This window comes from Macrotis lagotis, chromosome X, assembly GCF_037893015.1.
Source record: "Macrotis lagotis isolate mMagLag1 chromosome X, bilby.v1.9.chrom.fasta, whole genome shotgun sequence".
NCBI lineage: Eukaryota > Metazoa > Chordata > Mammalia > Peramelemorphia > Peramelidae > Macrotis > Macrotis lagotis.
The window spans coordinates 459,625,816-459,652,739 of NC_133666.1; the positions used below are offsets into that span (position 1 = coordinate 459,625,816).

At 34.2% G+C, this 26,924-nt stretch overlaps 1 protein-coding gene across 3 annotated transcripts in view; it reads right to left on the bottom strand.

The window, feature by feature from the left end:
* Positions 1–26,924, bottom strand: part of LPIN2 (lipin 2) — a 96,075-nt gene that overhangs the window by 39,895 nt on the left and 29,256 nt on the right. For 2 of the 3 annotated variants that reach the window (XM_074200957.1, XM_074200956.1), the window contains exons 2-6: positions 22,762–22,962; positions 16,561–16,656; positions 10,842–11,140; positions 1,222–1,329; positions 503–626 (exon numbers count right to left, since the gene is read on the bottom strand). In XM_074200957.1, coding sequence (XP_074057058.1) covers positions 503–626; positions 1,222–1,329; positions 10,842–11,140; positions 16,561–16,656; positions 22,762–22,953 — 819 coding nt within the window. In that variant the 5' untranslated portion in view covers positions 22,954–22,962. Of the gene's footprint in view, positions 1–502; positions 627–1,221; positions 1,330–10,841; positions 11,141–16,560; positions 16,657–22,761; positions 22,963–23,517; positions 24,527–26,924 lie in introns of those variants that run through there. The other variant, XM_074200955.1, reaches the window with a different exon arrangement.

The following is a 26,924-nucleotide window of genomic DNA, read 5'->3' on the forward strand; positions in this document are numbered from 1 at the left end:
GTTTTTGCAAGGCAAACGGGGTTAAGTGGCTTGCCCAAGGCCACACAGCTAGGTAATTATTAAGTGTCTGAGACCGGATTTGAACCCAGGTACTCCTGACTCCAGGGCCGGTGCTTTATCCAGGGCCGCCCCCTAGTGATATTCTTAATGTTCCTTGAAATTGTTTTCTGGAGGGGAGGCTAGGTGGCGTAGTTTGCCTTGCAAAAACCTAAAAAAAAAAAATTGTTTTCTGGAACAGTGCAGCAGAACTTAAAGGTCCCACATGATGTTGGATTTCTTCTAAATGAAGCATTAAACAAAATAAATGTTTGAAAAGATATTTGCAGTAGAATAATGTAACCACAGGAGGGCACTCAAGCCATTTTTATTTGTGAAAGCAAATTTTTAAAATTCCTATTTTCTTAAGTGAATACAAGCACACTTAATAAGTGTTCTTTTTAAGAAGAAAAACAAAAGTCCTATCCATCCCCAACCCCTACCCCCCCCACATCAATATCATTACCTTGGTAGACTCAGGGAAACCTCCCCAGGTCCACTCCATGTGAGATTCTGATCGGAGCAAGCTCTCACCAGGTTTCACTTCAAGTTCTGAATCACTCTTAGGACAGATGGTCTGGGAGAAGGCACTGTCAACATAAGCAAAAAGACATGGGGGAGTGACTGACAAAAGCAGGTTAACCTATAGGCCCTTTAGCTTGCCATGATTCCTCTAAGTCTGGAGGGTACATGTAGATTGGACTTATAAAGTTTACCCTGAGGATTGAAAGACCCCAAAGAGAAGCAGTTTCAGCTTTCCTTCACAAGGCAGAAAGGCCCCAGAGGCCTTTATGATCATTAAAAAAGCTTAAAATAAAATCCTGTCAGATGCCATCATTTTCTCACCTTGTCTGCTTTTAGTATTACTGTTTTAAAAAATGTCAATGGCTGACCTAGGATTAGAATTTCAGAATTTTAAGACCCCAAGCTTAGAGATGCATGCATAGCACCACATTGTGATTTGGAAGACAGACAAACTAGACAGAAATTGATAGACACAAAGTAAGAGGAAGAATCCAATTCATATCAGGGAGAAAAATATCAGGTTTTTATCACTAGGAAGAGACAGAAAGGTAATCTGATGTCTGCTGAAAAAGAGAACAGCCATTTTAACAAATCTGCCTAGGTCCTTCTTGCCTTCAAAAATTTAAATAAGTGAAAAGAGAAGTTAATAAAATTATTTACTTGTCTAAAGGGGACCAATCTCCATCAGATAATGGGTAATGATCACTGGAATGGAAGATCAAAGGTTCCTTATAGTCTTCCTCCTTCATTGCAGTAGTTGATGTTCCTCTGCGAAAGAAAGAAGAAAAGAATGGTGGAAATGACTACCATTAACTGTAACTATGTAGGCCTCCAATGACAATTCTCTCAATCAAAAGAAAGAGAAAAAGGATGAATTATTAACAATAAAGATTTCCAAAAGGAAAAAATTAGGAAGGTGTTCTTACTAGTGACAATGAAAAAACAAAAAAATAGAACTTCACAGGTTACTTAAATTGCCACTTACATTTAGGGGAGGAAATATGAATTAAAGGAAAATTTTACTGATTTATAAGAAAATATAGCAACTATCTCATGTCATGAGATACAAACTTCAAAAATTTAGAGACAATAGATATATTATTCAAGGCAGATTTTTAGCTCAAGGATTAACCCTGATTCTTCCTCATCCTCCCATAAATTTACCATTTCACTATTCATTAGCACCAATTGCATGATATAAGGGAGGTAATGAGGAACCTGTGAAAGTAGATGAAATGTTATTGCTTTCCAGGAGCTTCTGTAGCTATTTTGTGGGTGAAGAGAAGGAAATTATTAGTCATAATTAGATTTTAAATCAGTTTCATATATAACCTTTTCTCATTTGCACAGATGAAGTTATATACATGAAAAGTCACCATTCTTGGCTATACCACAGATATTGCAAAAATGGAAAAAGATGCAATTTTTCCTTGATGATCCCCATCTTAATGGAAAATTAATAATGAATCTGAGAACTTGACATCACAAGGCATTTCTCTAGGGCTTTTAGAAAGACAAAAGAGAGTAAAGGGCAGAGAGTTGCCTTTACAGTAAGGAAGACTTGTAATCAAATCTTACTACTCATACATACCAACTTGGCCAAATGACTTAACCATCAGTAATTAGTCAATCAACCAACCAACAAGCATTTATTAAGTACCTACTATATATGAAACATGGTAAATGGGGAGGAAAACACATCTACATCTAAATTTTACAAAATACAAGCTAAATATTTTTAGGAGACAGACAATAGTAGCTGAGAAAGGAGGGTCGGAAAAAGCCTCACATAAGAGATGTCTGAACTGACCATTGAAAAAGATGAGGAATTATAGTAGATAGAGGTGAGGAGGGAGTGCATTGGTGGTCAGTCAGTGAAAAAGCCTGGAGAGTAAAGATGAAATGTGGTTTGTGAAGGCCAGTTTAACTGGCATGAATATATCAAAAGGAGGATGCATAATAAGTCTGGAGAGATAGACTGAAAACAGATTGGGAAGGGTTTTTTTAAATGCTAAACCAATCAGTAGTTTTTTTTTTTTGTTTGGGGAGGGGATACATGTACTGAGATCAGAAAAAAACAATCTAACATTCCCTCCAATTACAAATGTAAGAAATCAAGATTAAGCTTTACTAAACTGCCAAAAAAGATCATATTACAAAAAAAGGTTAAGATCACTTATGCTAGAAATAATAGGGAGCCACTTAGTTTATTACTTTGATCTTTTTTCATTAAAACATGGGGTAGGAATATTACATTATGCTTCTTGTTCTGTTATTCTATCAATGTCACTGCTAGATGCAAAAAATACTTTTTATTAATGATGAACTTTTGTATTACCTTTTCAGACTACAGTCAGGGAAGGTAGAATTTTAAACAGTGAAAAAGTTACTTAACACCAGGGGAAAATCTTATTGTTTCTAATAACATGTCCTGAGGAAGTTATTCAAGCCAAAAACTCCTATTACACTGGTAGCAAAAAATTTGTTCAACAAAAACAGTTACTCTGCATATTTAAACATTTTTAATCAGTCATCTTGGGAAGAAGCAGAGACTTACTCTAAAACTGACTGCCTGTATCAACACAACTATTATCTAAAAAGATTATAGTGTTTGGTGTGATTCAAACAAAACAAGTTTAAAGCTCTAATATTCAAGAAAAAGGGGATAGCAAGCCATTTCATCCAACTTTTCTCTTTCACCTGTTTTTTTAAGAAACTTGAATTCACCTCAATTTTTGTTCAATAAATGAGTTTCCAAATTAAAACACAGTCTATTAGAAAGTTATTTATTAAAATAAAAAGAGAAGTGAAAAACTTAGTTTTGGGAACCATGATAATAATAAAGATCACATAATTTTCTCTGGCAAAGGTGGCCAAGGAGAACTTATATAACTGAAAACTTCAAAATTCCAAATCTATACGATACCCAGACTTCAAGATAATGAAAAGTCCCAATTCCTCACATACCAGACATGTTAGCTATTAACATAGTCATCTAGATATATGGGTTAGGGTTTAATGCCCTTATATTTTCTCTGTCTAAACACTTTAGGAAGTACATGTTATATGAAAAAATCAGGACATAATGCACCTGTTGTGGGACTTGTGAACTGATCTCCATTCTGGAGAACAATTTGGAACTATGTCCAAAAGGCTATAAAATTGTGCACACCCTTTGACTCAGCAATACCACTGCTAGGTCTCAATGTGATCAATAAAAGGAAAAGGGTCCTATTTGTACAAAATGACAAATTGTTGTGTGATCTTGGGCAAGTCACTTAATCCCACTGCCTTACAAAAAATAATAAAAAAAAGTATTTATAATAGTACTGAGGGAATGTCCAACAATTGGGAATAATTGAACAAACTGTGGCATATGATTGGGCTGAAATACTATTGTGCAAGGGGCAGCTAGGTGGCGTAGTAGATAAAGCACTGGCCCTGGAGTCAGGAGTACCTGGGTTCAAATCCGGTCTCAGACACTTAATAAATTACCTAGCTGTGTGGCCTTGGGCAAGCTACTTAACCCCATTTGCCTTGCAAAAACCTAAAAAAAAAAAAATACTATTGTACTATAAGCAACAATGAGCAATGGTCTAAAGAAAAAACCCTAGAAGACTTCAAGACAATACAAGTCATATTTTCATGAAGTGATACAGAGTGAAGTGAGCAGAACCTGGAGAACATGTACAGAATAATAGCAATAGTGTAAAAAAGATCAAATGTGAAAAACTTTGCTACTCTGATTAAGACAATGATGCAAGCCAATTCCAAAGAACTCATGAAGCATACTTCTTTTAACTTTTTAACTTGTGTGTGTGTGTGTGTGTTTTTGTGTTTTCCTTTGCAACAAAGCTAATATCGAAACATTTCTGTGGGACTTTACACATATAATCAATAAATATATTGCTTACCTTCTCAAGGGATGAGAGAGGAAAAGGAGAGAATTTAGTACGCAAAAATTTTAAAATTGAATGTTTAAGGTAAAAGGGAAATATTTAAATTAAATTAAATATTTAATGAAATAAATAAGACTATCAGAAAAGAAAAAAGTTTATTAAAAAGAGGGAACTATCTGTTTTTAAGCAAAACAAAAATGGGGAAGGAATGCTTTAAAGGAAATGGAAGTTGGAAGTACTGACTTAAAATACTGGAAGAGGCAGTAGGATGGGATGTGTCAATGGGTCTCATTTTTGTGTCTTTAGTATAAAATTGTTTTTTTCTCAATGCTCAACCACCAAATTCCTCTCACCCAAAATCATTTCAAGTGCTACTTTGCTATATAAAGCATTCAAACATACAAGAAATGCAATGAAAAAAAGGCACCATAATTATAAACAGATACACAATTTAGGCTCTGGAAGCATTGGGATATGAAAGGTCACATAAAGTGAGCTTGTAACAAATAAAACATACAAAATAGACAATATTTATCACACTTACATACTTTTAAAGCCACATTATTAATACTTTCCCTAACATTGCTAACTCACCTTTTTATTGGAAATTAAATGTGACTTTTTGAACTTTTTTCTTTAATTTTTTTTGGGGGGGAGGGAGAGGAAATTTCAGTTTTTATTATTTTAAGTAGTATTCTTAATGACAATTTAAAATATAAAATATCTATGTTGAAAATTCATTTAAATTCACAAAATTTAGGAGCTGCATGGGACTTTAGGGAACTTCTGACCCTCAAAGTATATTGGGTATCCCCAAGACCTTTCAAGGGAGGGGGAGGTCTATGAGGTTGAAACTATTTTCATCATCATAATAAGATATTTTAATTGTCTAATATGGTAAATATTAACAAAATGAAAGCTCTTGGGACGGGATGAGGGGGAAGGCACCCTCAATAATTTTTATAACTATAAAGAGGGTCAGAGAATCTGAATCTGAAAGTGAATCTCAAGAAGTCTGAGAATCACCCATCAGTTTATCATCTGTGTTTTCCACATGAGAAACTTGAGACCCAGAGAAGGGAACCAAATCATCTGATTAGTAAATTGGACTGGAATAAGAACCAAGGTCCCCTAATTCTGAGTCTATCCACAGAATCTATTCTCTTATACAGGTTTATGCTATGGTAAAATTTTTTAATTAACATTTTTTAATTAAAAAATAATTTGCCTTATGATAATTGAAAAGTTATTTGGTGATACTACTGAAACAAACTATATTCTCTCAAAAAAGGAAAGAAAAAAAGGGGGGGAATCCTTCAATTTGCATTTCCTTTAGATTCCACAAGCAATGTAATGAGAAAGGACAAACACTAGAGCTATAATACAGGAACAGAATTTACACATCTAAATGTGTATTTTTGGCAGGGTCTATTTGTTACATCAGTAAGCTCTGGTTTACAGAGATAAGCAGTCAGCCACATGTAGCAGCAAGTCAGTCAAATCATTAAGGGCCAGGGACTCTGGCTGCTACAAAAACCTTCATGGTATTGAGCCACAGGCAACACTCAACAGATATGTTACCTGATTGACTGACCATTCAGTTTAGACTAACAATAGGAGTGAAATTTTTTTCCCATTTTCACTCTTTCATAGGAATTAGAGCTAGAAGGCAGCTTACATGCCATTGAGTCCAATCCCCTTATTTACAGCCCTGGTCTTTATTCCTACTGAGGACTGTTTGAGCAGAATAGTTTGTGTGGATTCAGCTAAAATTAGAGGTTTCAATAATTCTTATTAGCAATACAATGCTAAGCTGTAGGCTCTGAATTCTATTCCTAGCTCTCTTACTACTGACTGGTGTGTCTACATTTGGTTTATAAACTATTGTAAAAACAGGAAGTGTTAAGTGCAAAATGTCAACAAAAACTAGTCCACTTTGGGGGGATGGAGGAGACCTTTTAATTTTATTCTTGGCAGAATGCCAGGTAGGAAAAACACATTAGTAAGAACTAGGACAGCTCTAATTTGAGCAGGCTTCCCAAGGGAATGAATAGAAATGTTATTTCAAATGAGGTTTGGATGTGGCATGGATGCAAATGTATCCTGAATTATTATCTATTCCTTCTCTATTTATTCAACTGCAATAACAAGTATACCATTAATATGGTTTCATTCTCAACCTATTAAGAGAATAACTCATTCTCTGAAAAAAAGATTTTATTTCTCTCCCTCCCTCCTCCCCCCAAAAGCAAAGGGATAGTAACTAAGACTCCATACTGGAGAAGGCAGAGAACTATCTGTACCAGACATTGGAAATCAGATAGGAGAAAAAGGAAAGAGAGTCACTATTCTTTATTTGACTATGAGTCCATTAGATTATAGTCTTTCATTCATTCAGAATACCTCTGAGGAGACTCTAATAGTACAAAATTTAAGTTTGTCATTAATCTTTTTGCAGCTAATATTTTTTATGTTAACTGACAGAGGAATTACTCAATTTACTGACATTCTGGCTTTGTTAACTGTTCAGTTTACACTGATATAGTGAGTAAGCTGAACACAGTAATTTTCCTCTGTATCTTTTAATTTTTGATTCTTCAGTTTGAACTGAAGAATCTGTTTTCTCTAAGAATTAGTATGAGGTAAGAGAGACAGAGAGCATGTATACAATTCTGCTACAATGAGAGGAGGTAAAGAGATCTGAAGAGAGATTTAAAGCATTCTGAATCTCAGATTTTAAAATTTAAAAGTAAAAATCATATCATTTCTCAAAGGTCATAATAGGGACCAGAGGCAAAGCTAGGATTACATCTCAGACTTTGTTTCCTAAAAATTTAGAAGTCAGAATTAGCAGAAGAAAAAATAATATATTAATAAGAAACTTCTTTACTTTGATCATCTAAAATTCAGTTTGGGTAAAAACTGACAATGTATAGTACTAGGATTTATCAATTGGAAAAATAAATATATGAGGATTCTCATGGAGAATATAGTTCCTTTTTTCCTTCTCCCAACTTAAAGGTCTGGATTTGAAAACTCACTTGGGGAAGTTTTTAAAAAAGTTTCCTAATCAATTCTAATACTAGGACTTTGCTGTATCAATCAGTGTTACTGACAAGTTTGAATAAAGTAGCAACTAAAGCACATTTTAAAAATAAAGGTATCTAATTTTTTAAAAAAGTCACTGTGGGGTCACATAGGTAGCAAAGTGAATAGAGAGCCAGGTCTGGAGGAGTCTGAAGGAGCTGAGTTCAAATTCAGTCTCAGATATTTATTAGCTGTGTGATCCCGGGTAAGTCATTTAATTCTGATTGCCTCAAAAAAAAAAAATAAAAGAAAGACTTTGGAATATTGAAAAGAGGATTGACCAAAATAAGGAAGAGCTGGATTTTAGTCCTGTTTCTGACCCATACTTGCTATGTATGGGCAAATCTTCTAACTGTTAAGTGTTTTGGACAACTCTCTCAAGATGTTAATTTTGCAGAGAAGAAACTTACTGCTTTGGTAGACACAGTTAAACTGAGTTGATAGTTTCTCACATGAATGAAATGATTTATCATTAACTTAAAACTGAACATAAATAGAATCCTGCTTTGTATTACTTATATTTAGATGAATGAATTTCAATGTATAAAAATGTATAACTTTTCAGTCATTTGCTCTAATTCTCTATTAGAATTCTTTGTCTTCTTCAGAGTCATTCACTTTTTTCTCTTATGTGATTGTAGTTAGTGAATACACTGTCCTCATTCTACTTTTGTAAAAATTTATATTATTTTAAAAAGGTGCTCTTGGATTACTTTATACTCTTCTTATTTTCACCTTTAATTGCATTTCAATATTTAATATTCCACTAACGTACATATGGTTTAGTTAAGTATTCCCCTGATGTTGGACATTTAGGTTTGTTTCCAATTTCTTAAAAATTCGGCAGATCTGTGAAGATCAATGAACCAATTGCTCTTTTCAAAAAATTTTAAAGCTTTTAAAGTTTATTTCTAATTATGGATTTCTTGAATCAGAGGATATGATTATTACTCTCTCTCTCTCTATATATATATATATATATCTGTTATAAATAACTATAATGCTAAAATAAGATCCAATTTTTTAAATGTTTGTAATTTCAACAGTTATCTAATTTTTATGAAACTTAATGACACAATGTAATGTCAAATGAAATGTCAAAGTTAGATGATGTAGATTTCAGATCCCAACTCATATGTAATCATGAGCAAATCATTTAACCTCTCTAAGCCTTAGTTTTTCTCATGTATAAAATGAGAATATTACATTACTACCTATATCAGAAGGTTGTAGGCTGCATCTAATAAGTGTATAAAGTACTTTAAAACTTTCAACTGAACTAGCTTTTTGACCCTGGGCAAGTCACTTAATCCCCTAGTGCCTCACAAAACAACAGAATATTTTAAATTGAAATGTCAAAATTTTATAATTTCCATTATTATGAAACATAATTTTTCAAATATCATTATTTCATATTCATCATTATTTATAGTATCAGGAAGTTGGACTAAAAGAATCATCTTGTATGTTAAAAATCTTGAATAATATTTTTCAGATCTACCTTTAAGTTGCATCATACATCAGCTGTAATGCCCATTCCTCATGTGAAAACAATACTTATTCCTATCTGATTCAGAGAAATGTTCAAAATATCAAATAGATTAAACTAAAATCCTCAAATGAGTTTCAACTACTTGGGGAAAATGATGTTGCATTATGACTAAGTCAAGTCAATTAAAATTTATTAAGTGCCTCTTATGTGCTAAAGTACTGAGGATACAAAGGCAAAAAGAACAACAAAAACAGTTATGTTCTCAAGGAGCTCACAGTCTAATGAGAAAGACCATGAAAACCACTATTTGTGAACAAAATAAATATGGGATAAATTTAATATATTTATTAATGGGAAGGAACTAAGATTAAGGACAAATTTTGTTTAAGTCAAGTCTTGTCCACCTGAATTCATTTGGAATTTTCTTGGCAAAGATTCTGGAGTAGTTTGCCATTTCCTTTTCCAGTTGCTCTTTCAGACAGGAAGTTGAAGCAAAAAATTCAGGATTAATTAACTTGTACAAAGTCACCCAGCTTGTAAATATCTGAGGCTGGATTTTAACTCATGAAGGCAAATTTTCCTGATTCCAAACTCAATGCTCTATCCGCCCCCTAGCTTCCCCTAAGGAAGAATAGGAAAAGAATTTTTTGCAAAAGGTGGGACGCTTTAGCTGAGATTTAATGGAAATCAAGAGGTGGAAATGAGGAAGAATTGCCAGTGAAAATACAAGTTGAGAAACAGAGTATCATATGAGAAGAATAGCAATGAGACTAGTGTTATTGAATCTCAGAGTATATAAAGGAGAATAAGGTATAAAGACTGACTGCTTTAAAACTAAAACAGAGAATTTTGTATTTGATACTGGAGGCATCAGAAGTCACTGAATGAAAGAGGTGGGGGGGAATGGTCAGATTTACACTTTAGGAAGATCAATTTGACTGCTTCCTTGGAGATAGATCATAGTGTCAATTAGTCAATAAATATTTATTAAATAGCTACTACATATCAGATACTCTAAGCATTGGGGATATAAAAAAAAAGGCAAAGAAAGTCTCTGCTTACAAAGAGTTCAGTCTAACAAACCTGATACATATAGAATTAATTGGAGACAATAAACCAAAGAAGGCACTCAGAGTGAGGAGAAACTTAAAACCAAGAGACTCAACCAGCAGGTTACTGAGTAGTCTAATACATCACTGGAGGTGATGAGATACTATCCCAAAGTGGTGCAATGTCAGAGGAGAGAAAGAATATATATTCAAGAAATGTTATGGAAGCAGAAATGATAGGACTTGATAACTGATCAGATTGGGGAGAAAGAATGAGAGAGAATAAGGATGATACATAGGTTGTGAACCTGGATATCTTTGACAGTAACAAGGAAGTTAGAAACAGGGTTTGGAGGAAGAGAAAACAATGATTTCAGTTTTCAACATGTTAAATTTATATGCTAATTTTTGTTTTAGGGATGAAATGGTATTATAGGACTTCTATGAAACTAGTTACATATGAGAAAATAGTCGAAAATTGTTTTCCATGGTATATATAATACTCATCTGGTTTTTGGAAACTGAAATGAAAGGGGATGTCTTTGGTAACTTATTGTTTACTACTAGAGCAAAAAGCTAGAGTTTTATTGTAAATTTTGAAGGCATTTAGAAAGGAAAATTCTTATTTCTACTAAATCCAACACTCCCTATATACAAAAGAAAACAAACCTCATCTTATTTTAGTTTGGTGCCACACAAGTCATGTTTGGATGCTTTAGAGCAAAATCAATTTTAATCAAGACATTTGTTTACCTCATAGGCTGGGCTCCTTTTTCATCATCAGAGCTTATGTCTATATCAAAGGTGTCCTCCATTCCAGGAGATGAGGTCTGATCTTCCTTCTTGTCTTGTTTATATTTCTTTTTCCGCCGTTTTTTCTTTTTCACAGAACCAGGGCTGAAAACGGTCTCAGTCTCCATCATGTGTGAGATGTCTGTACCCTGACACATCCGTTCATTGCCACCTGGTTTAACCAAATGAGTCTCAATATCTTTAAAGAACTGATTTTCTGTAGGGATTGGTGAAGTAGCCAAGTAGGCAGGAAGTTTTTCCTTAAAAAGAACAAGAAAGAAAACTAATATAAAAAACAAAATACTATTGACTGCTTATGTAAAGTTAAAAACAGCAGGAAAAAAAATCTATTTCAAATAGAAGTCAAAGAATCTTAGTTATTCAAGACCTTGCCTAATTTGAAAGTCAGCAGCTAAATACTTAAGTAAATCACGCAAAACTTAACTTTGAAAATGTCTCTCCAATTAGTTACTGAACAGCTCAGTGCTAGGTCATATCAGTACAAGAGTAGCTAGCTTTCATAGCAAAATTCTAGAGAAACTGACATTACAGCTTGGAGAAAAAACAGAAAAGGTATGACAGACACCACTATTAAAACAGAGACAACAAAAATTGCCATGAAAGTAAAATAATAGTTTTACAAAGGACCAAAGAACTTACTGAGATAAGGAACAATGAGACCAAAGTCAACTAGTAAGTAAATTCTAAGAGATTCACATCAAACAAAGGGCTCATGGAAAAAAAGAAACATCACATTGAAAAACTGTTAAAGCAAAAAAGGGACCTAGCTTAAGAAACAGTTTAAGAATGACTTTGTCCAATTAATTAAGTGTGGAGAGGAACAGGTAGGAGAGAGGAGAGATTCCTCTTAAATATATTTATATATTCTAAAATGAGGACATTTAAAAAAAAATCTATTCTCCTGAGAAGAAAACTAGAAGCTGATAAGGTCAAAAGGAAAAATAAGGAAAACCCTTTTAAATTGGTTAATGGAGAAGAAATTGACTGGAAATTAAAATCAAAAATATAATTATGTCCCATATTTAATAATAAAGGAATCAGTTAATGGATTTCGAAAGCACTTATTGCTGTGTACACACACACACACACACACACACACACACACACACTTCTGAACCATAAAGAGAAAAAGGAAAGAACTTATGAAGATATAAAAATAAAGTTCTCATTCAATACAATCCATTTCAGCAAATATTTATTAAGTGTCTAATTCTGTGCAAGGTATTAGGGATACAATGACAAAAACAAACCCAATGGACTTTAGAACTGAGAGAGGCATAACTGGTCACCCAGTAAATTGTATTTGAACAGGAGCTCTCTGCAACATATCAAAAAGGGACCATTCAACTTTTGCTCAAAGATCTCCAGTGTGTGGAACTGATTCTCTAGAGGTAGGCCATTACACTTTTAGTTAAAACAATTAGCAACTCAGTCATAAAAGGAAATTTATTTTTCCTATGTTAATCCTAAATTTTCCTCTTTGCAATTTATTTATTGTTCCAAGTTCTGGTGTCTGTCCTCTCAAACAGCTGAAGACACTATCATGCTCCTATCCCACATCTTCCCCTCTTCAAGCTAAATAAACACCTCTTGTTCCTTCAATTGCCATCTTGGTCCTCTCTTTTGGTGTGGTCTGACCATAGCTATATAAAAAGCCACTATCATCTTCTTAGTTCTGGACATTAGGTGTTTCTTTTTTTTTTTCTTTTGCAAGGCAATGGAGTTAAGTGGCTTGCCCAAGGCCACACAGTTAGGTAATTATTAAATGTCTGAAGCTGCATTTCCTCACTAGTAAATTCTCCATGTTCACAAAATTACAATCCCGCAGAGTATTTTTTTTTTCCTGGTGACAGATTTATCTTTACAAAAATGTCACTCATAAAATACCAGTTTTTTTAACTGTGAAATTTAAGAACCATTGTATTTATTAAGTCAAAGACATTTTGGAAATTTTTAAAAATATAAGTTATGTTAGTTCTTGCTTTAATGTGATAGAAGTCGTGTAGAGTATATCAAATTCCCTGTATCTTTTTAATTGTCAGAAACAAATTGTGTGTGTGTGTATGTGCGCGTGCAGGAGCTTTGTTAACCAAAATGATTCTATTCATTTATGTCTACCTATCCTACTCACCTAAAAAAGAGGCCAGAGAAAATTTTTTAAAATGACATAAGGTTAAGGATATAGGACTCAAGTGAGATAGTAATATAAATGCTTGGCAAATTTTAAAGAGCTATTTAAATATCAGCCTTTTTCTTATTACTTAGCCGAATAGTTAGTCCTGTTCAAAAGTCCATCTTAAAAAAGGTAAGAGTACTTAATCTTTCTCACTCTCATACTCAGACTTGAAGGGAAGCTCACACAAAATTTCTAAATCTATTATGGATGAAAATTCAAGGAAGTAGTTGCATTTTCTGGAAATATTTACACTTTCAAAAAACGAAGTCTAGCTTAAAGAATTTAGACGGGGCGGCTAGGTGGCACAGTGGATAAAGCACGGGCCCTGGAGTCAGGAGTACCTGGGTTCAAATCCAGTCTCAGACACTTAATAATTACCTAGCTGTGTGGCCTTGGGCAAGCCACTTAACCCCATTTGCCTTGCAAAAAAAAAAAAAAAAAAAAGAATTTAGACAACATATTCTTCTCCATTTCCCCAACCCAGTAAAATTTCAAGGATCTCTCTCTCTCTCTCTCTCTCTCTCTCTCTCTCTATATATATATATATATATAGTAATATATTCTCAAAAAATGCTTAATGTGGAAAATATTAATTTTGAGTATTTTAATAATGAATTATTTTGAAAAGTAAAGTTGTATTTTTAATCAATACTATATTTTAAAGGAACGAAACTGACTTTTAACAGGCATACAATTTCAGAGAGAAACTAAAGAAACTAATGGGAAATATAGCATATTTTTAGCCCAGTAACGTAAGTCTGAACTTCTGGAGTTGCATTTGTTCAATTTGAATGGAATCATTAAGTATTCATTAGTCAGTCCTCTAACCATGTTTGTTTCTAAATGGTACACAATTCATCTTGAAACTCTTTTCCTGTAATGAGAGCTGTTTGAAGTTGTTTTAAAAACTTTTAAAAATGATGGGTCATGGGGTGGCTAGGTGGCACAGTGGATAGAGCACCGGCCTTGGGGTCAGGAGTACCTGAGGTTAAATCTGGCCTCAGACACTTAATAATTACCTAGCTGTGTGGCCTTGGGCAAGCCACTTAACCCCATTGCCTTAAATTAAAAAAAAAGAAAGAAACCTAAAAATGATTAGTCATTATGACAACTGTCATTTTTTAGTTTTTGCCTTCATCATAGTTCAAAGAATTCTAGGTAAGACAGACAAAAGAAAGTAAGTGTTGGAAAATAAACAAGTAGACAGGGTACGAGAAATTCTCTTGATAAAACTGATTTTTATGTAGCTTTGAATACTGTTTAGATACTGTTGACAAAGTTATGTCAATTTCCTGTATCACTCCTAGAATTTGAGATCATTAAAGGCTTAATAAATTAGTCCAAAACTGATGTTTTAATGACTGAGAAAAAAAAGACTCAAGAGTTTTGTCCAAAGGCAACTAGTAAGAGGCAGTGCCAACACTAGAATTCTCTGTACTACACCTGTCAATTTCTTTTTGTGTTAATTTTCCTTCTAATTCACCATAATGAAAAGTGAATTCTGTGTTCAGAAAGTCTTTTAGGCAGTAGAAAGGCAAAATTATGAAATAAGCCAGGACAGCATTTGGAAAATTATTTTTGAACCTTCATTTTTGCCAAATAAAACTTTAGTTTTTGATAGAAGACAACATAATGGAATAGGTTGGGGAAGCTAGGAAAATTGTAGTTACAGATAAATCTACTCCATTAATGAATTCTAAAAACTTACTAAGAGACAGGGGAGATAGGTAGTTCCATGAAATTATAGACCAAGATATAGTATTCTGTAGTGGAAAAACACTTTATTTGGAGTCAAGAAAGTAAAGGGGGTTTCACATTCTCCCACTGACATTTATTGTGTAACCTACATCACAACTTCATTGAGTTCCAGTTTCATCACCTGTAAAAATGAGGGCAGTATTTTTAATACTCATAGTACCTAACTTGTTTGGTTGTTGGGAGAGTCAAATTATCACAAAGAATACTTTAACAACAGGGCAGTCCCAGGTTTTGTTTTGCTTTCATAGTATCTCCAGGGTTTAGCATAGTTCTTAGAATATTTGTTGCTCTTCATTTCTGTGAGTCCATTTGGGGTATTCTTGGCAAAGATATATTAGAGTGGTTTGTCATATCCTTCTCTAGCTCACTTTATGGATGAGAAAATTGAGGCAAACAGGTTTAAGTTGTCCAGGGTCATACCACTAGGAAATGTCTTGAAGCCAGATCTGAATTCAGGAAGATGGGTCTTTCTGATTCCAGGTCTGATCCTCTTTCTACTTAACCATCTTGCAACCCCACTCAGCACAAAGAAAAGTGCTCAATAAATACTTATTGTGTGATTGACATATGTGTTAACCACTGTTTTAGGGTCTTCAAAGACCTGTAAAATGCTGTAATCTCTTATAGAGTAGAACCAAAAATCTTATGATTAAAAACTCAACAAAGTCCAATGGATCCATATAGCCTCTGGTATAAAATACAAACTCTTCTGTTTTGGCTTCCCTTTCAAGCTTATAATACATAACTCCTTTTGCCTGCTACATTCCAGCCAAATTGGGCCTCTTTAATGTCCACTATGCACAGCACTCCATCTAACATCTCTATGACTTTGCACAGAATATCTGTCTCCCATGCCTGGATTACACTTCTTCACCCCTTCCTTTTGGAATAAACTCTTGGCTTCTTTCAAGGCTCATGAGACTCAAATGGCAGCTCCCTTATCCAATGACTTCCCTGATCTCACCAGTTGTTAAGGTTTTCACTCCATATATCTCCTCATATTTATATAAGTATTTTGCATTTCTTTATCTAAACACATTGTAATCCTTCCTCCCTCTCCCTCTTTCATAAATTCTGGAGAGCAGGTACTGTTTTTGTTGTACTCCAAGAATGGAGTACAATGAATGGTACACAGCAGGTACATACTGTTTGCTGAAAGAATGACTGAATTAATTTGGTCACTATTTTATCTTCTGAATAAGAGAATTTAGCTATGCTATACTTTCAAGGTTAAAAATTTTAAAGTCCCTAACCAAAATGGTAAACATGTTTTTTAAGTCTCGAGGTCAATACCCTAAAGAGATAAGCCTTGGCAACTAAATGAAATTTTATGTTTTTGACTGTCCTGTTTACCTGAGATGAACTGTAAATAAAACTTATTCAAGTTAAAATGAGATATAGGTGCATGCCCTCACAGAAAGTAAAGAAAGCAAAAGCTCTTTACTGAATTGTAGCGTATATCAAAAATATGCAACAAAGATTCAAAGTCATCAAACCTTTCTACTGACGGGTTGAAATGCCTTAGTCTCTGTCCTAGATGCAATCAATGAAACCTAAATCAGTAGAAATTTTGGGCATAACCAATCAAAGTTCATTTAAACTTCCGGGAATTTCTGTTATTTTAGTTACAGGAAGAAAGGAATCTCAGACACCAATACTGAGTGATGACCTGGGTGGGGCAGAAGCCAATTTCACTATTGTGACACTCAGGTTCTGAAAACCTACATATTCCTCTTCAGTTTCTTCAACAAAGAAGGCTTCTCCATTATCCCCCAACTTCATGTGAAGATCCACAGCATCGCCATTGATTTCTATGTCAATCTGAAATGCAAACAGATTTTTCAATGAGTACACAAGCACTGTGACCATGAATGCTCAAAGACAGATAAAAATTACATTTTAACCTCCAACATCCAGAATCACAATGTTTCATAAACCCTATAATAAATGTTGGAAAATTTACATAAAACATGTAAATGTACTTGGAAAAACTTTTCCAGTTCTCAAGGAACTTCTGGTATTGCCTTTCAGAAACAAAAATCACTTCTCTGCCACTAGGAGGCATCTAAAAAGGGCTTCAAGGGAAACATTTATTTATAATTCTTAGAGGCAGGTATAATTAGGTAGGGGAAACAACCAATACTTTTAAAATTAAAAAGAAACATTTCTCATTTAAATCAGGGTTTAATTTTTTGTTAAAATGTTTCAAAAGCAAATTACAATAAAAGTTCATATAATGTTAAAGCAAGAGTTTTTAAGTCTTTTTTAAATCTAACTGGCAGAAAATAGGAGTATAAAAGAAATCAATTATATTTAAATACAATTATCAAACATTTTTATAAATAAGTTTTCTGACTCCAAGGTTAAGAACCCAATTTAGATATAGGAGACGATCTTGTTTTATGTTAATGACATCTATATATCATAGAAATTGAGTATATACACTTTTTAGGAGCAATCCATAAAATAGATCATTGACTAGTCCTGGCTCATTCTGACAACAGCAACATTTTATAACAGGGTTTTTCTGTAATTTCTGGAGTCAGTTAACCAGCTTACTCTGGGTCCGAGAATATAAAAAGAGGCAAGACAGTCAAGCTCTTGTTTTAATTAGGGAGAGAAAATACAAACAACACAAGAACAAACAAAATATAGGATAACTTGAAGGTAATCAACAGAGAGAAGTCACTAGAATTGAAAGGAGAGAGAATCAGAATAGATTTCTTGAAGAAGGTGGAACTTTGGCTAAAACATGAAGGAGACCATGAGGTAGAAACAAGGAAGAAAAGAGTTCTACCTGGAGACACACAGTGTTGGGAGATGGAATGTTATATGCAAAGACCAAGCAATGTCAGTGCTACTGTATCAAAGAGTGTGTCTGACTATGTGCATATGACAGGAGTTGGGGGGGGGGGGGTTTGGAGTGACTGTGATTAGAAAAAGCATCAGATGTTGGAGGACTTTATATGTCCAAAAGAGACAACATAAGGCTATTGAAGTTGAATGATTAAGAGGGTGACATGATCAAACTTATGCTTCGGGAACATCAGGAAACTGAAAAGAAGTGGATAGAAAGACTACACGTGTAAGAAATATGTTTTCTGATGAGACGTAAAAGAAAATCCCATGAGTGAACAATTCATTGAAGAATCTACAATGAGCTCATATAATAATTCAGTTCTTAACAATGGTTTCTTCAGCTAAAGAAAAGAATGCTTTATTCTTTGACAGTTCTTCACTTTGAAAAATAATTTGAAAATTTAGACAGAAAAGAAATTCTATTCAGTCAGTGGAAAAAAGCTAAAAGACTATTTCAGTAGTTTCATACAAGAGGTTCAGTTCCTTATGTTGATCTGAAATAACGTATTCAATTTTTATTTACATTATACATTTATGACTAAAATAGTTAAACATTCAAAAATAGATGTTATTGCTTTGTTACAGTAATTATATCTGCTGAACCTCAAAAACATAAGCTTTTTGGTTTTAATTAAATAATGAAGTTGAAGTTTTACTCTTCATATAAGCATTAATTAGTTAAGGGGCCTACCATGTCCTAGGCTAAAAACTACTCAGTCCCTGCCTTCTAGGAGGTTATAAGATAGTAGGGAGCAGAAGAAATTAGACACACTCAAAACCTTATAAGATATGAGGAAAAAAACAAAGAAGTACACATGAAGGATAAAATTTCTGAAAGACTAGTGACTTTTTGTGAGGTGGAGCTCTGCAGAGTACACACCTTCATGGAAAAGTTAAAAGCTGAGCTAGCTTTTGAAGGAAGAAAAAAATATGTCAAAAGTTAAATTAAGGCATAAAAAAAGAGCCAATTCCAGGTTAGGAAACCATTCCCAAGAAGGGAGCAAATCAGGAAAATACCAATTTAAGGGACAGTGAGAAGTTTAGTTGAGTTGTGTAAAGGTGGGATAGGGAAGAGGACTGGAACTATGACTTTATTAGTGGATTGAACTTAAGAGGAAATTCCCTCTAATAATGCAAGTTGGTCACTTTTCTACAATGTCAAGTCTTAAAAATCTGTCTAAATTACTGACATGACTTGTCCAAAACCTGCTTCAGATACTAAATAGCTGTATGACCCTGGAAAAAGTCATTTAATTCTGTTTGCCTCAGTTTCCTCTATTGTAAAATGAGCTGGAGGAGGAAATGGCAAACCACTCCAATCTCTTTGCCAAGATGCCAGTATTGTGTTGGAGCTGAAAACTGAATTCTGATATTCCTGACTTCAAGGATAAGCTATTTGTTCACTATATCAAGCTATTTTTTGGTGGAAAGGTAAGGTGGAATTAAACTGTGAAGGGTCTTGACAAGCAAAGGACTTTGTATTTTATTCCCTAAGCAACAGAAACAATATTGAAGATTATCTGGACAGGGAGTAACAAAGATTACTAGAAAGGATAAAAATGTCTATTAGTCATGCAATCAACATTTATTAAGCACCACCCTATGCACAGATTCTGTGTTAAGCTCTGAGGTTACAAAGAAAAGCAAAAGACTGTCCTTGCCTTTAAGAAGTTCAGAATCTAATGGAGGAAAACAAGATGTTTCTGCAAGTTTAATTTGTGCTTTTACTCAGTGGTTTAACTGATCTGACTCCACTCTTCACAAGAAATTTGGAACCTAAAGGTTGAAATCAGTTATGAAAAGTATTCTCAATAATAGGACAATCCTGGAAGACCAGTTATGGACAATGCCATCCACATCCAGGGGGGGAACAAAATGAAACAAACCCCACAGAATCCCATGGTTTTCTTTATTTTCCCTTAGTCCTAATTCCTCAAACACAGAATGATTAATATGTAAACATGATAAACTGAAATATACATGCACAACTTTTACCAGATTATTTGCTGTTGGGGGGTGGGGGTGGGAAGGGAGGATGGTAGAAAAATGTGTAACATAAATATGCACATGGATGAATGTTGAAAAATTTTCATAACATATAACTGGAAAAGTAAAATAAAAATAAATAAAATGTTTCAACCAAAAAAATAATAGGGTAGCTAGGATTGCTCACTGGTTAAAGATCGAGTCCTGGAGTCAATTCCTGCTTCAGACACTTAACAGTTGGATGACTCTGGGCAAAGTCACTGAACCCTGTTTGCCTCAGTTTCCTCTACTGTAAAATAAACTGGAGAAGAAAATGGCAAACCCTTCATCAAGAAAATTCCAATGGATAGAGCACTGGCCCTAGAGTCAGGAGTACCTGAGTTCAAATCCAGCCTCAGACACTTAATAATTACCTAGCTGTGTGGCCTTAGGCAAGCCACTTAACCCCATTTGCCTTGCAAAAAAAAAAATCCCAAATTGGATCCCAAAGACTCAGATGCAACAAAACAACAATAAATTCTCAGTGATTTTGGCAGAAATGCATCAGGTTGGCCCTAAGTAAGTTTACTAATAGAAGAAAAAATGCCAGTGGTTTGAGAAATCAGTATCTCTACAAAATATACTTAGGAAGTTTCTTCTCTTTCCTGTCACCGATTTCAAAAAAGGACTTTAATGAAAGCCTCAAAACAATAAGACAATGATACAAGAAATGTATATACCAGGACTATGGCAGTCTGAGCTCCAGTATATCTTAATACCTATCATATCCCAAACTAGAGAATAACAAGAACAATTTAATCACTGACATAATCTTGCGTGGAAGGAAGGAAATATCATTAACACCCTCATAAATTGTCTCCCATACCCCCCCTTTTGGAAATAGGATGTTATTTTTTATGTTACGCTAGTGCAAAATCACAGTAGTATATGATCAATAAATGAAATCTCAAGCAACAGACACATCTTGAAATAAAAAGCCTTTTCTTTTGGTCAGAAGACTAATGAAACCATCTGATCAAAAACTCAAAGCAGGGAAATTGATAACTATTATGCAGGGGAAAAAAAAGAGCAACATTTTCCAAGTCTTTACACACTCTACTTAAATTCAACATTTTTGGACAACACAGGGAGCCAAAACACTATTCTTTGAAAATTTTATGTTATATGTGTAATGTGCTCATTATATTCTTCTTGGCCAGTGGAATATATCCACCATTAATTAACAACTGATATGATGCCAACTTTTATTTTTGCTTAATTTTTGAGTGATCATTCAAAAATTATTGGTTATAGGAATAAGCAACTTAATGATTCATATTGCATTTTCATATTTTTTCCTTCATACTAGAGAACTTTAAAAAAAGTAAAATGTTTGAAGCAAATATCCTCCATATGTGCTTCCATAGCTGTCAATTAAAAAACAACAACTAAATTTGTAAAAGTAGGGCAGGTTACTATGTCACAGTCTCCATGGCACCAAGAAAATTCCAAAATAAGAGCCAAGGGTTAGTGTTAACAGAGTTAAAACAAAAAAACAAAGACTTTGAAAACTGAGTTTTGTCAAATACCTCTTTTGCAAAAACAGAAAATTTCTAAGCCAACAAGTAACACTGCTTTTGTTTTCTAGTAGCTTACCCTATAGTTTAACACATCTCTTGAATAGATGAGTAACCACATTAATCCTCTGGATTAATTAAAGCCTCTGGAAAATGGAAGGGCAATTGAGCTTAAACTTAACTTTATTATACCACCACCCTAAAATAAAATCAAGTCTGAAAAAATGAAAGACTTGTTTTGTGAAGCCAATAGTCCTCCCTTCTCTGCTTCCTTCAAGGTTCAAGGTGTTTAAAAGGGTCCGGGGAATTTTCAGTTCAAAGGCATAAACCAGACATGTACACATACAGAAAGAAAATGGACTGCAAGCAAATTTAGTGAATCTTCCCATAAAACAGCTTCAGATTTAATTGTAGAACCCCTTTTGTAGTTATGTTATGTTGGGAGTAGGGAGAGGGAGTTTGAGAAAAATTTTCCTACAAACTTTTAATGAAAATGGTAAGGCAAAAGAATGAAGATTAGATTAAGTGTTTTAGTCTTAAACATACTAAGTGCTCCAAACATAAATGAGCGCCTCAGGGAAAAAAAAAATTCCATGAACTTTCTAAACATTCATCTTCATCAGGAAATGTAATGAATCTTCTCAAGTAATGTTCAAAAGAAACTTCTCCATTTGTGGCTTATGTTTCCTGGCAAGGAAGGACAATTGTGAGGCCAAAACAAAGAGTCGGCACCAAATGCTGGCAAGGCAATTTATCACCTAGGATGTCTCAAGTTGAAGAATGTGATGGTCACTTTGAAATATTACTAATCTTGGAGTCAGCAGGAGTGGGTTTAAATCATACTGACATGTAAGCTGATTTAGCTTTCAATTGTGTCCAACTCTTTGTGACCCCATCTAGAGTTTTCTTGGCAAAGATACTAATTTGCCATTTTCTTCTCATTCATTTTATAAATGAGGAAACTGAGACAAAGTGAACTGACTTGCCCAGGGTCACAAAGCTAGTAAATGTCTAAGCCTAGATTTGAATTGAGGAAGATGAGCCTTCCTGACTTGAGAAGCAGCAGCACACTATCCACTTTGCAACCTAGCTGCCCTAGAAGCTGATTAAAGGATATTTAAACCTGTGTCTTTGAGCCTCAGTTTTTAAATGCAAAGAATTGTAAGTATAGTAGTTATTGTATCTCATGTATAATCTATATCAAACTGCTTGCCTTCTCAAGAAGAGGGGAGGGAGGGAGAAAGAGAATTTGGAACTCAAAATTTAATAAAACAAATATTAAAAATCTTTTTACAAGTAATTAAAATATATAAAATTTAAAAATTAGGTATAGTACTTGAGAACCAAATGAGACAATATATGTAAACAAGCAATTAAACAAACCTTAAAAGGTCAAGTTTCCCTAGTCATATCACTGTCATTAATTTGACTTGTGTTGAGAAAAAGTAGTAGACAACAAATATTTAATAACTGATTGATAATTAGCCTCCTTCAGTCCCCTTCCAAAATAAGTTGCTAATCTTACCACTTTTTCCTTTGACCTGAGGACTCCAAGTTTCCCAAATCGAACATGAAATGGAGAACACTGATAAGTGCCATCCTGCTGTCGAACCACAATGACATCGATGCATCCAGAGAGCGTGGCTTGATTAATGCCCTTGTATAGCTCCTTCACAGTGACAATGACTTGCCCAGCCAACTGCCCCACATAATTCATGGTTTGAGACTAAAAAAAAAAAAAGGAAAATAGAAATTAAGTGAAAACAAATCATCACTATAATCTAGTTGGTATCAAGCTGCCACTTCAGGTAACAAGACTTATACTTTGTCAAATTTTTACAAGATCTCCTAAATTGGAATGCACATTGCCAAGCTTTACTTAGAATTGGCTAGCCCTGTAAGCTCCTCCCCATCTTCTATTTTATGCCTATAGGCATTTTCTCCCTAACATTAGCTGCCTGTGTGTATTCTCTTTTTCTTTTTTGGCCACTGGCAATGTCTATTTTTCAATAGCCAAGACCCATAAATCTACACCTTCTCCATGATGAACATTAGACTACCTATCATTAAAGATTGGGACCCCAAAACCACTTGTCACTCAAGGTCCAGGTGAATATCCACCCCCCCCCCCCCCCCCCCCCCCCGCAACAACCTGCTCTCCACTGTTACCATCTGCCAAAGATCTGGACCCCAGCCCACAATAACCACCACATGAGGCCAAACATGACTTTGGCTACCCACAAAAGATGTGGCCTTAAAGTCCTCACTGACATCAACTGACCCTAGAAACACTCCTTCCTTCCCTGCTTTCTCCTGCCTGGATCTCCTTCTCTGCTACCTTGGACTCCTGGAAATCCCACTTTGGTTTCTGTGGCCAGTACAGGAGAAAAGAGGGGTGTGTCCCTTCTCTCACTACCCAGAGTCCTAAAATAGAACTTGGAATAAGCTTTCCCATAGAAACAATATTATACATGCTGTTAGATTCCATCCCAAGGCTTAATATGAGAGAACATAATGTAATTTAGCTATATCACATCTTAAAAAGTTTTATCAGCTAGTCTAGGAACCCAAGCATTCTTATAACATTGTAAACATTTTTAGAATATTGTTTTGATGGGAAAACCATACATCAAACTGACACAACAGTTTTAGAATGTCACTGGTTTTTGGAGGGATGACCTAGATTTGTATTTCAAAAACTAAGTGAAATTTACACTTGCTTTCATTCTTATCAACTTCCTTAAGACATCTAATGGGCTCATTTTAAAATAACCTAATAGATTTTCCTCTCTTATTGGTTTTCAACCTGTGATGACCCAAAACAGGATCCCTAAGTAATTCATAGAAAGGTCTCAAAGAATTTTCTGACATTTATGTGTGACAGGGGTTACTGAAGTGAACTGCCTCCAGATTTCTGTTAAGAAATTGAGAGGAAAAAACTCTTAAATTAGCTAAGTTTTCTAGTTTGCACCCTTAATGGATTCCTCAAACCTTAAAAATGTGCTCCATTGTTCCAGCCAGGAGCGATTAGTTTTAAAGTAATCAGATTTAATGATTAGCTTTAATGAAAACTGCCTCACCTGCCCCCTACTCTCCCTATCAATGAGTGACTTGCCTTTCTTCCTCAGTCATTGTGACATGACTGAACCTAGGGCCTTGTTAACTTTCAGACAAAAGTGGGAGGTCTCAATGTTTTAAAATCTCTCAATCTCAAAAATAAATACTCTCTCTCTTTAAAGATGCCAAAGATCTTTAAAATAAGTATTACATGTTGAATTCTTTTAGATTTGAATTTTAAAGACTCATTTAGGGTCACAGATGGAGGTACTTTTACTCTCAGCTGATAAAGATTATTACAAAGGATTTAAAGATGTAGAAAATTCTCAGACAAATAGAACACCAGCTAGAAATTGTAGAAGACTAAGCAAAAGAACCTCATTCACCTGAACCTGAGTTCCCTCTGCCTTGCTGTTATAATGACAATTACTTAGAAGAAACTGTTAATACTTATTAAGTTTTATGGCACCAAATAACAGTTTTTATTCAAGAGCAATAAATTCAACAAATATTAACTAAAAGTCAACTGTATGACAGAATAATATACTCAATGACCAATGAGATACAAAGATTAGATAAAATAAGGTACATGCCCTTGGGAAGTTTCCAGTCTAGTTTGTAGGGAGAATTTAAATGATACATATTCATAGATTAACTCAAAAATGAGTTGTTTTGACAAGTTTAACTCTCATTAAGTTGCACTTTACATCTCAGTAAAAGACAATAAAAAAATTCATTAATGTTTCTTAAGTTTTTTGTTTTTGTAACTGGATTGGGTTACAATAATCAATTCTGGGCCTTGAAATAATCTCTGAAAATAGAAAAGTGAGACAGTGATAATTCCAATGTAAAAAATTCACATTTAAAGCCTATATTCTAGAAGCTCAAGTTCTGAGTTAAAAGAGAAGCCTTAAAAAAAAAGAGAGAGAGAGAAACCTTAGAGGTCATCTAAGTCAAATTTTCTCATTCCACAAAGGTTCATAGAAATTGTTACTTCCTCAAATTCACATCTAATGAAAAATCTGAGAGACTTGAAATGTCCTAAATACAAACCCAGTATATCTCTGAAATTGTCATATTTCTGTAGGTAGTATGATGACATATTTGTTGCTCAGTAGACTATTATTAATTAGGCAGCTGCCAAGTTTTAATTGATGCTTGATCAATTTAACATTTAAAAAACAGCATTATGATCTTTACAAGAAAATATCAACTCATACTTGTTATCCGCTTCTTGTACACATTCTCTTACTTGGGAAATAGAAAAGTAAATTAAGTAATCCAAATGGGCAATATGATGTAGTGGATAGAAAGCTAACCTTGAGGTCAAGAAATGTGTTCAAATCCTGTCTCTGACACTTAGGAACTATGTGAACCAGGGTAAGTCATCACTTAACTTCCCAGTGATCTAGAAATTTTTCTAAGGCCATAAGTTAAGAGAAAATACTAGTCAATCAATCCTGCAGCAACTAGGAACTAGGAATAAAATGACAAAAAAAAGGAAATAGTCCCTGTTCTCAAGAAGCTAAGATTTTAAAGGGAAAACCGTTACTATTGACTCAATAACTATTATATGGAAAGAACTGTAGTATTATAATGTAAAGAACATCACATTTGGAATCAGTAGTCTAGATTCTATTTTGTTTCAACTTTGCCACTAAGATGACTAGTGGCATATAATGTCACTTCTCTGGGCCCCAGTTTTCTCACTTGTTAGGTTAAGGAACTGACTTATGAGTCAAATACTTTCTTTTTTTCTTTTTTTTTAAGAGTCAAAGTATACAAGCTTCACCAGAGGAGACACCAGTGAAAATGGAACATTAAGTCCCTAATTAGAAACATTTATTTTCATTCAGGATGCACTTAATTACCATGGTTAAGTGCTACACTGTCTATGTAAGAAAAAAAAATCTGTTGTGTAAAATATAGGTTGCCAAATCATTGCCCTTCACTTAGTAGGCATGAAGAACTCTGTTTATATATGAACACTGAAAAAACAAAATGGTAGACACACATGGGAGATGTACCATATTATGATAATGAAAAACAGTAACTGTTAAAGTACAAACAAGGTGGAAGGAAGAGCTTTGCTCTTGGATGTGTTTCAGAGAAAAGCATATAATCACTCTGTGGAGGAGGCCTGGCTTTGAGCAGGAATCACATCACAACTATTTACTCATTTGCAACATCTAGGACTAAAAGAACATCCCATGTCTATCAAGTATTTAATTAAGTCACTGATCACATGAAGTTAATAAAACTTAGAGAAAAAGTTCTGCTACAGGTAGGAAAGTACAGCGGGAAAATCACTGACAGTGACATAAGATCCCAGTTCTAATCCAAATTTTAACCTGTACTAGGTGCCACTTAAACTTGAACCTTACTATCTTTACTTGTAAAATGAGGACTAGATATACATTATGAATCAATTATTAAACATTATTGACTGGTTAGCAAATTCCAAGCACTGTGCTCAACAGGGGAGATACAAATAAAAATGTCCTCCAAGAACTTTCATTCTAATGGGGAACAAAACATATGAATCTCTAGAAACATAAATAAGATATATAGAATATGAATACAAGGGAATTTTAATGGAGTATATATGTACATTGGTTTTTAGTAACAGAA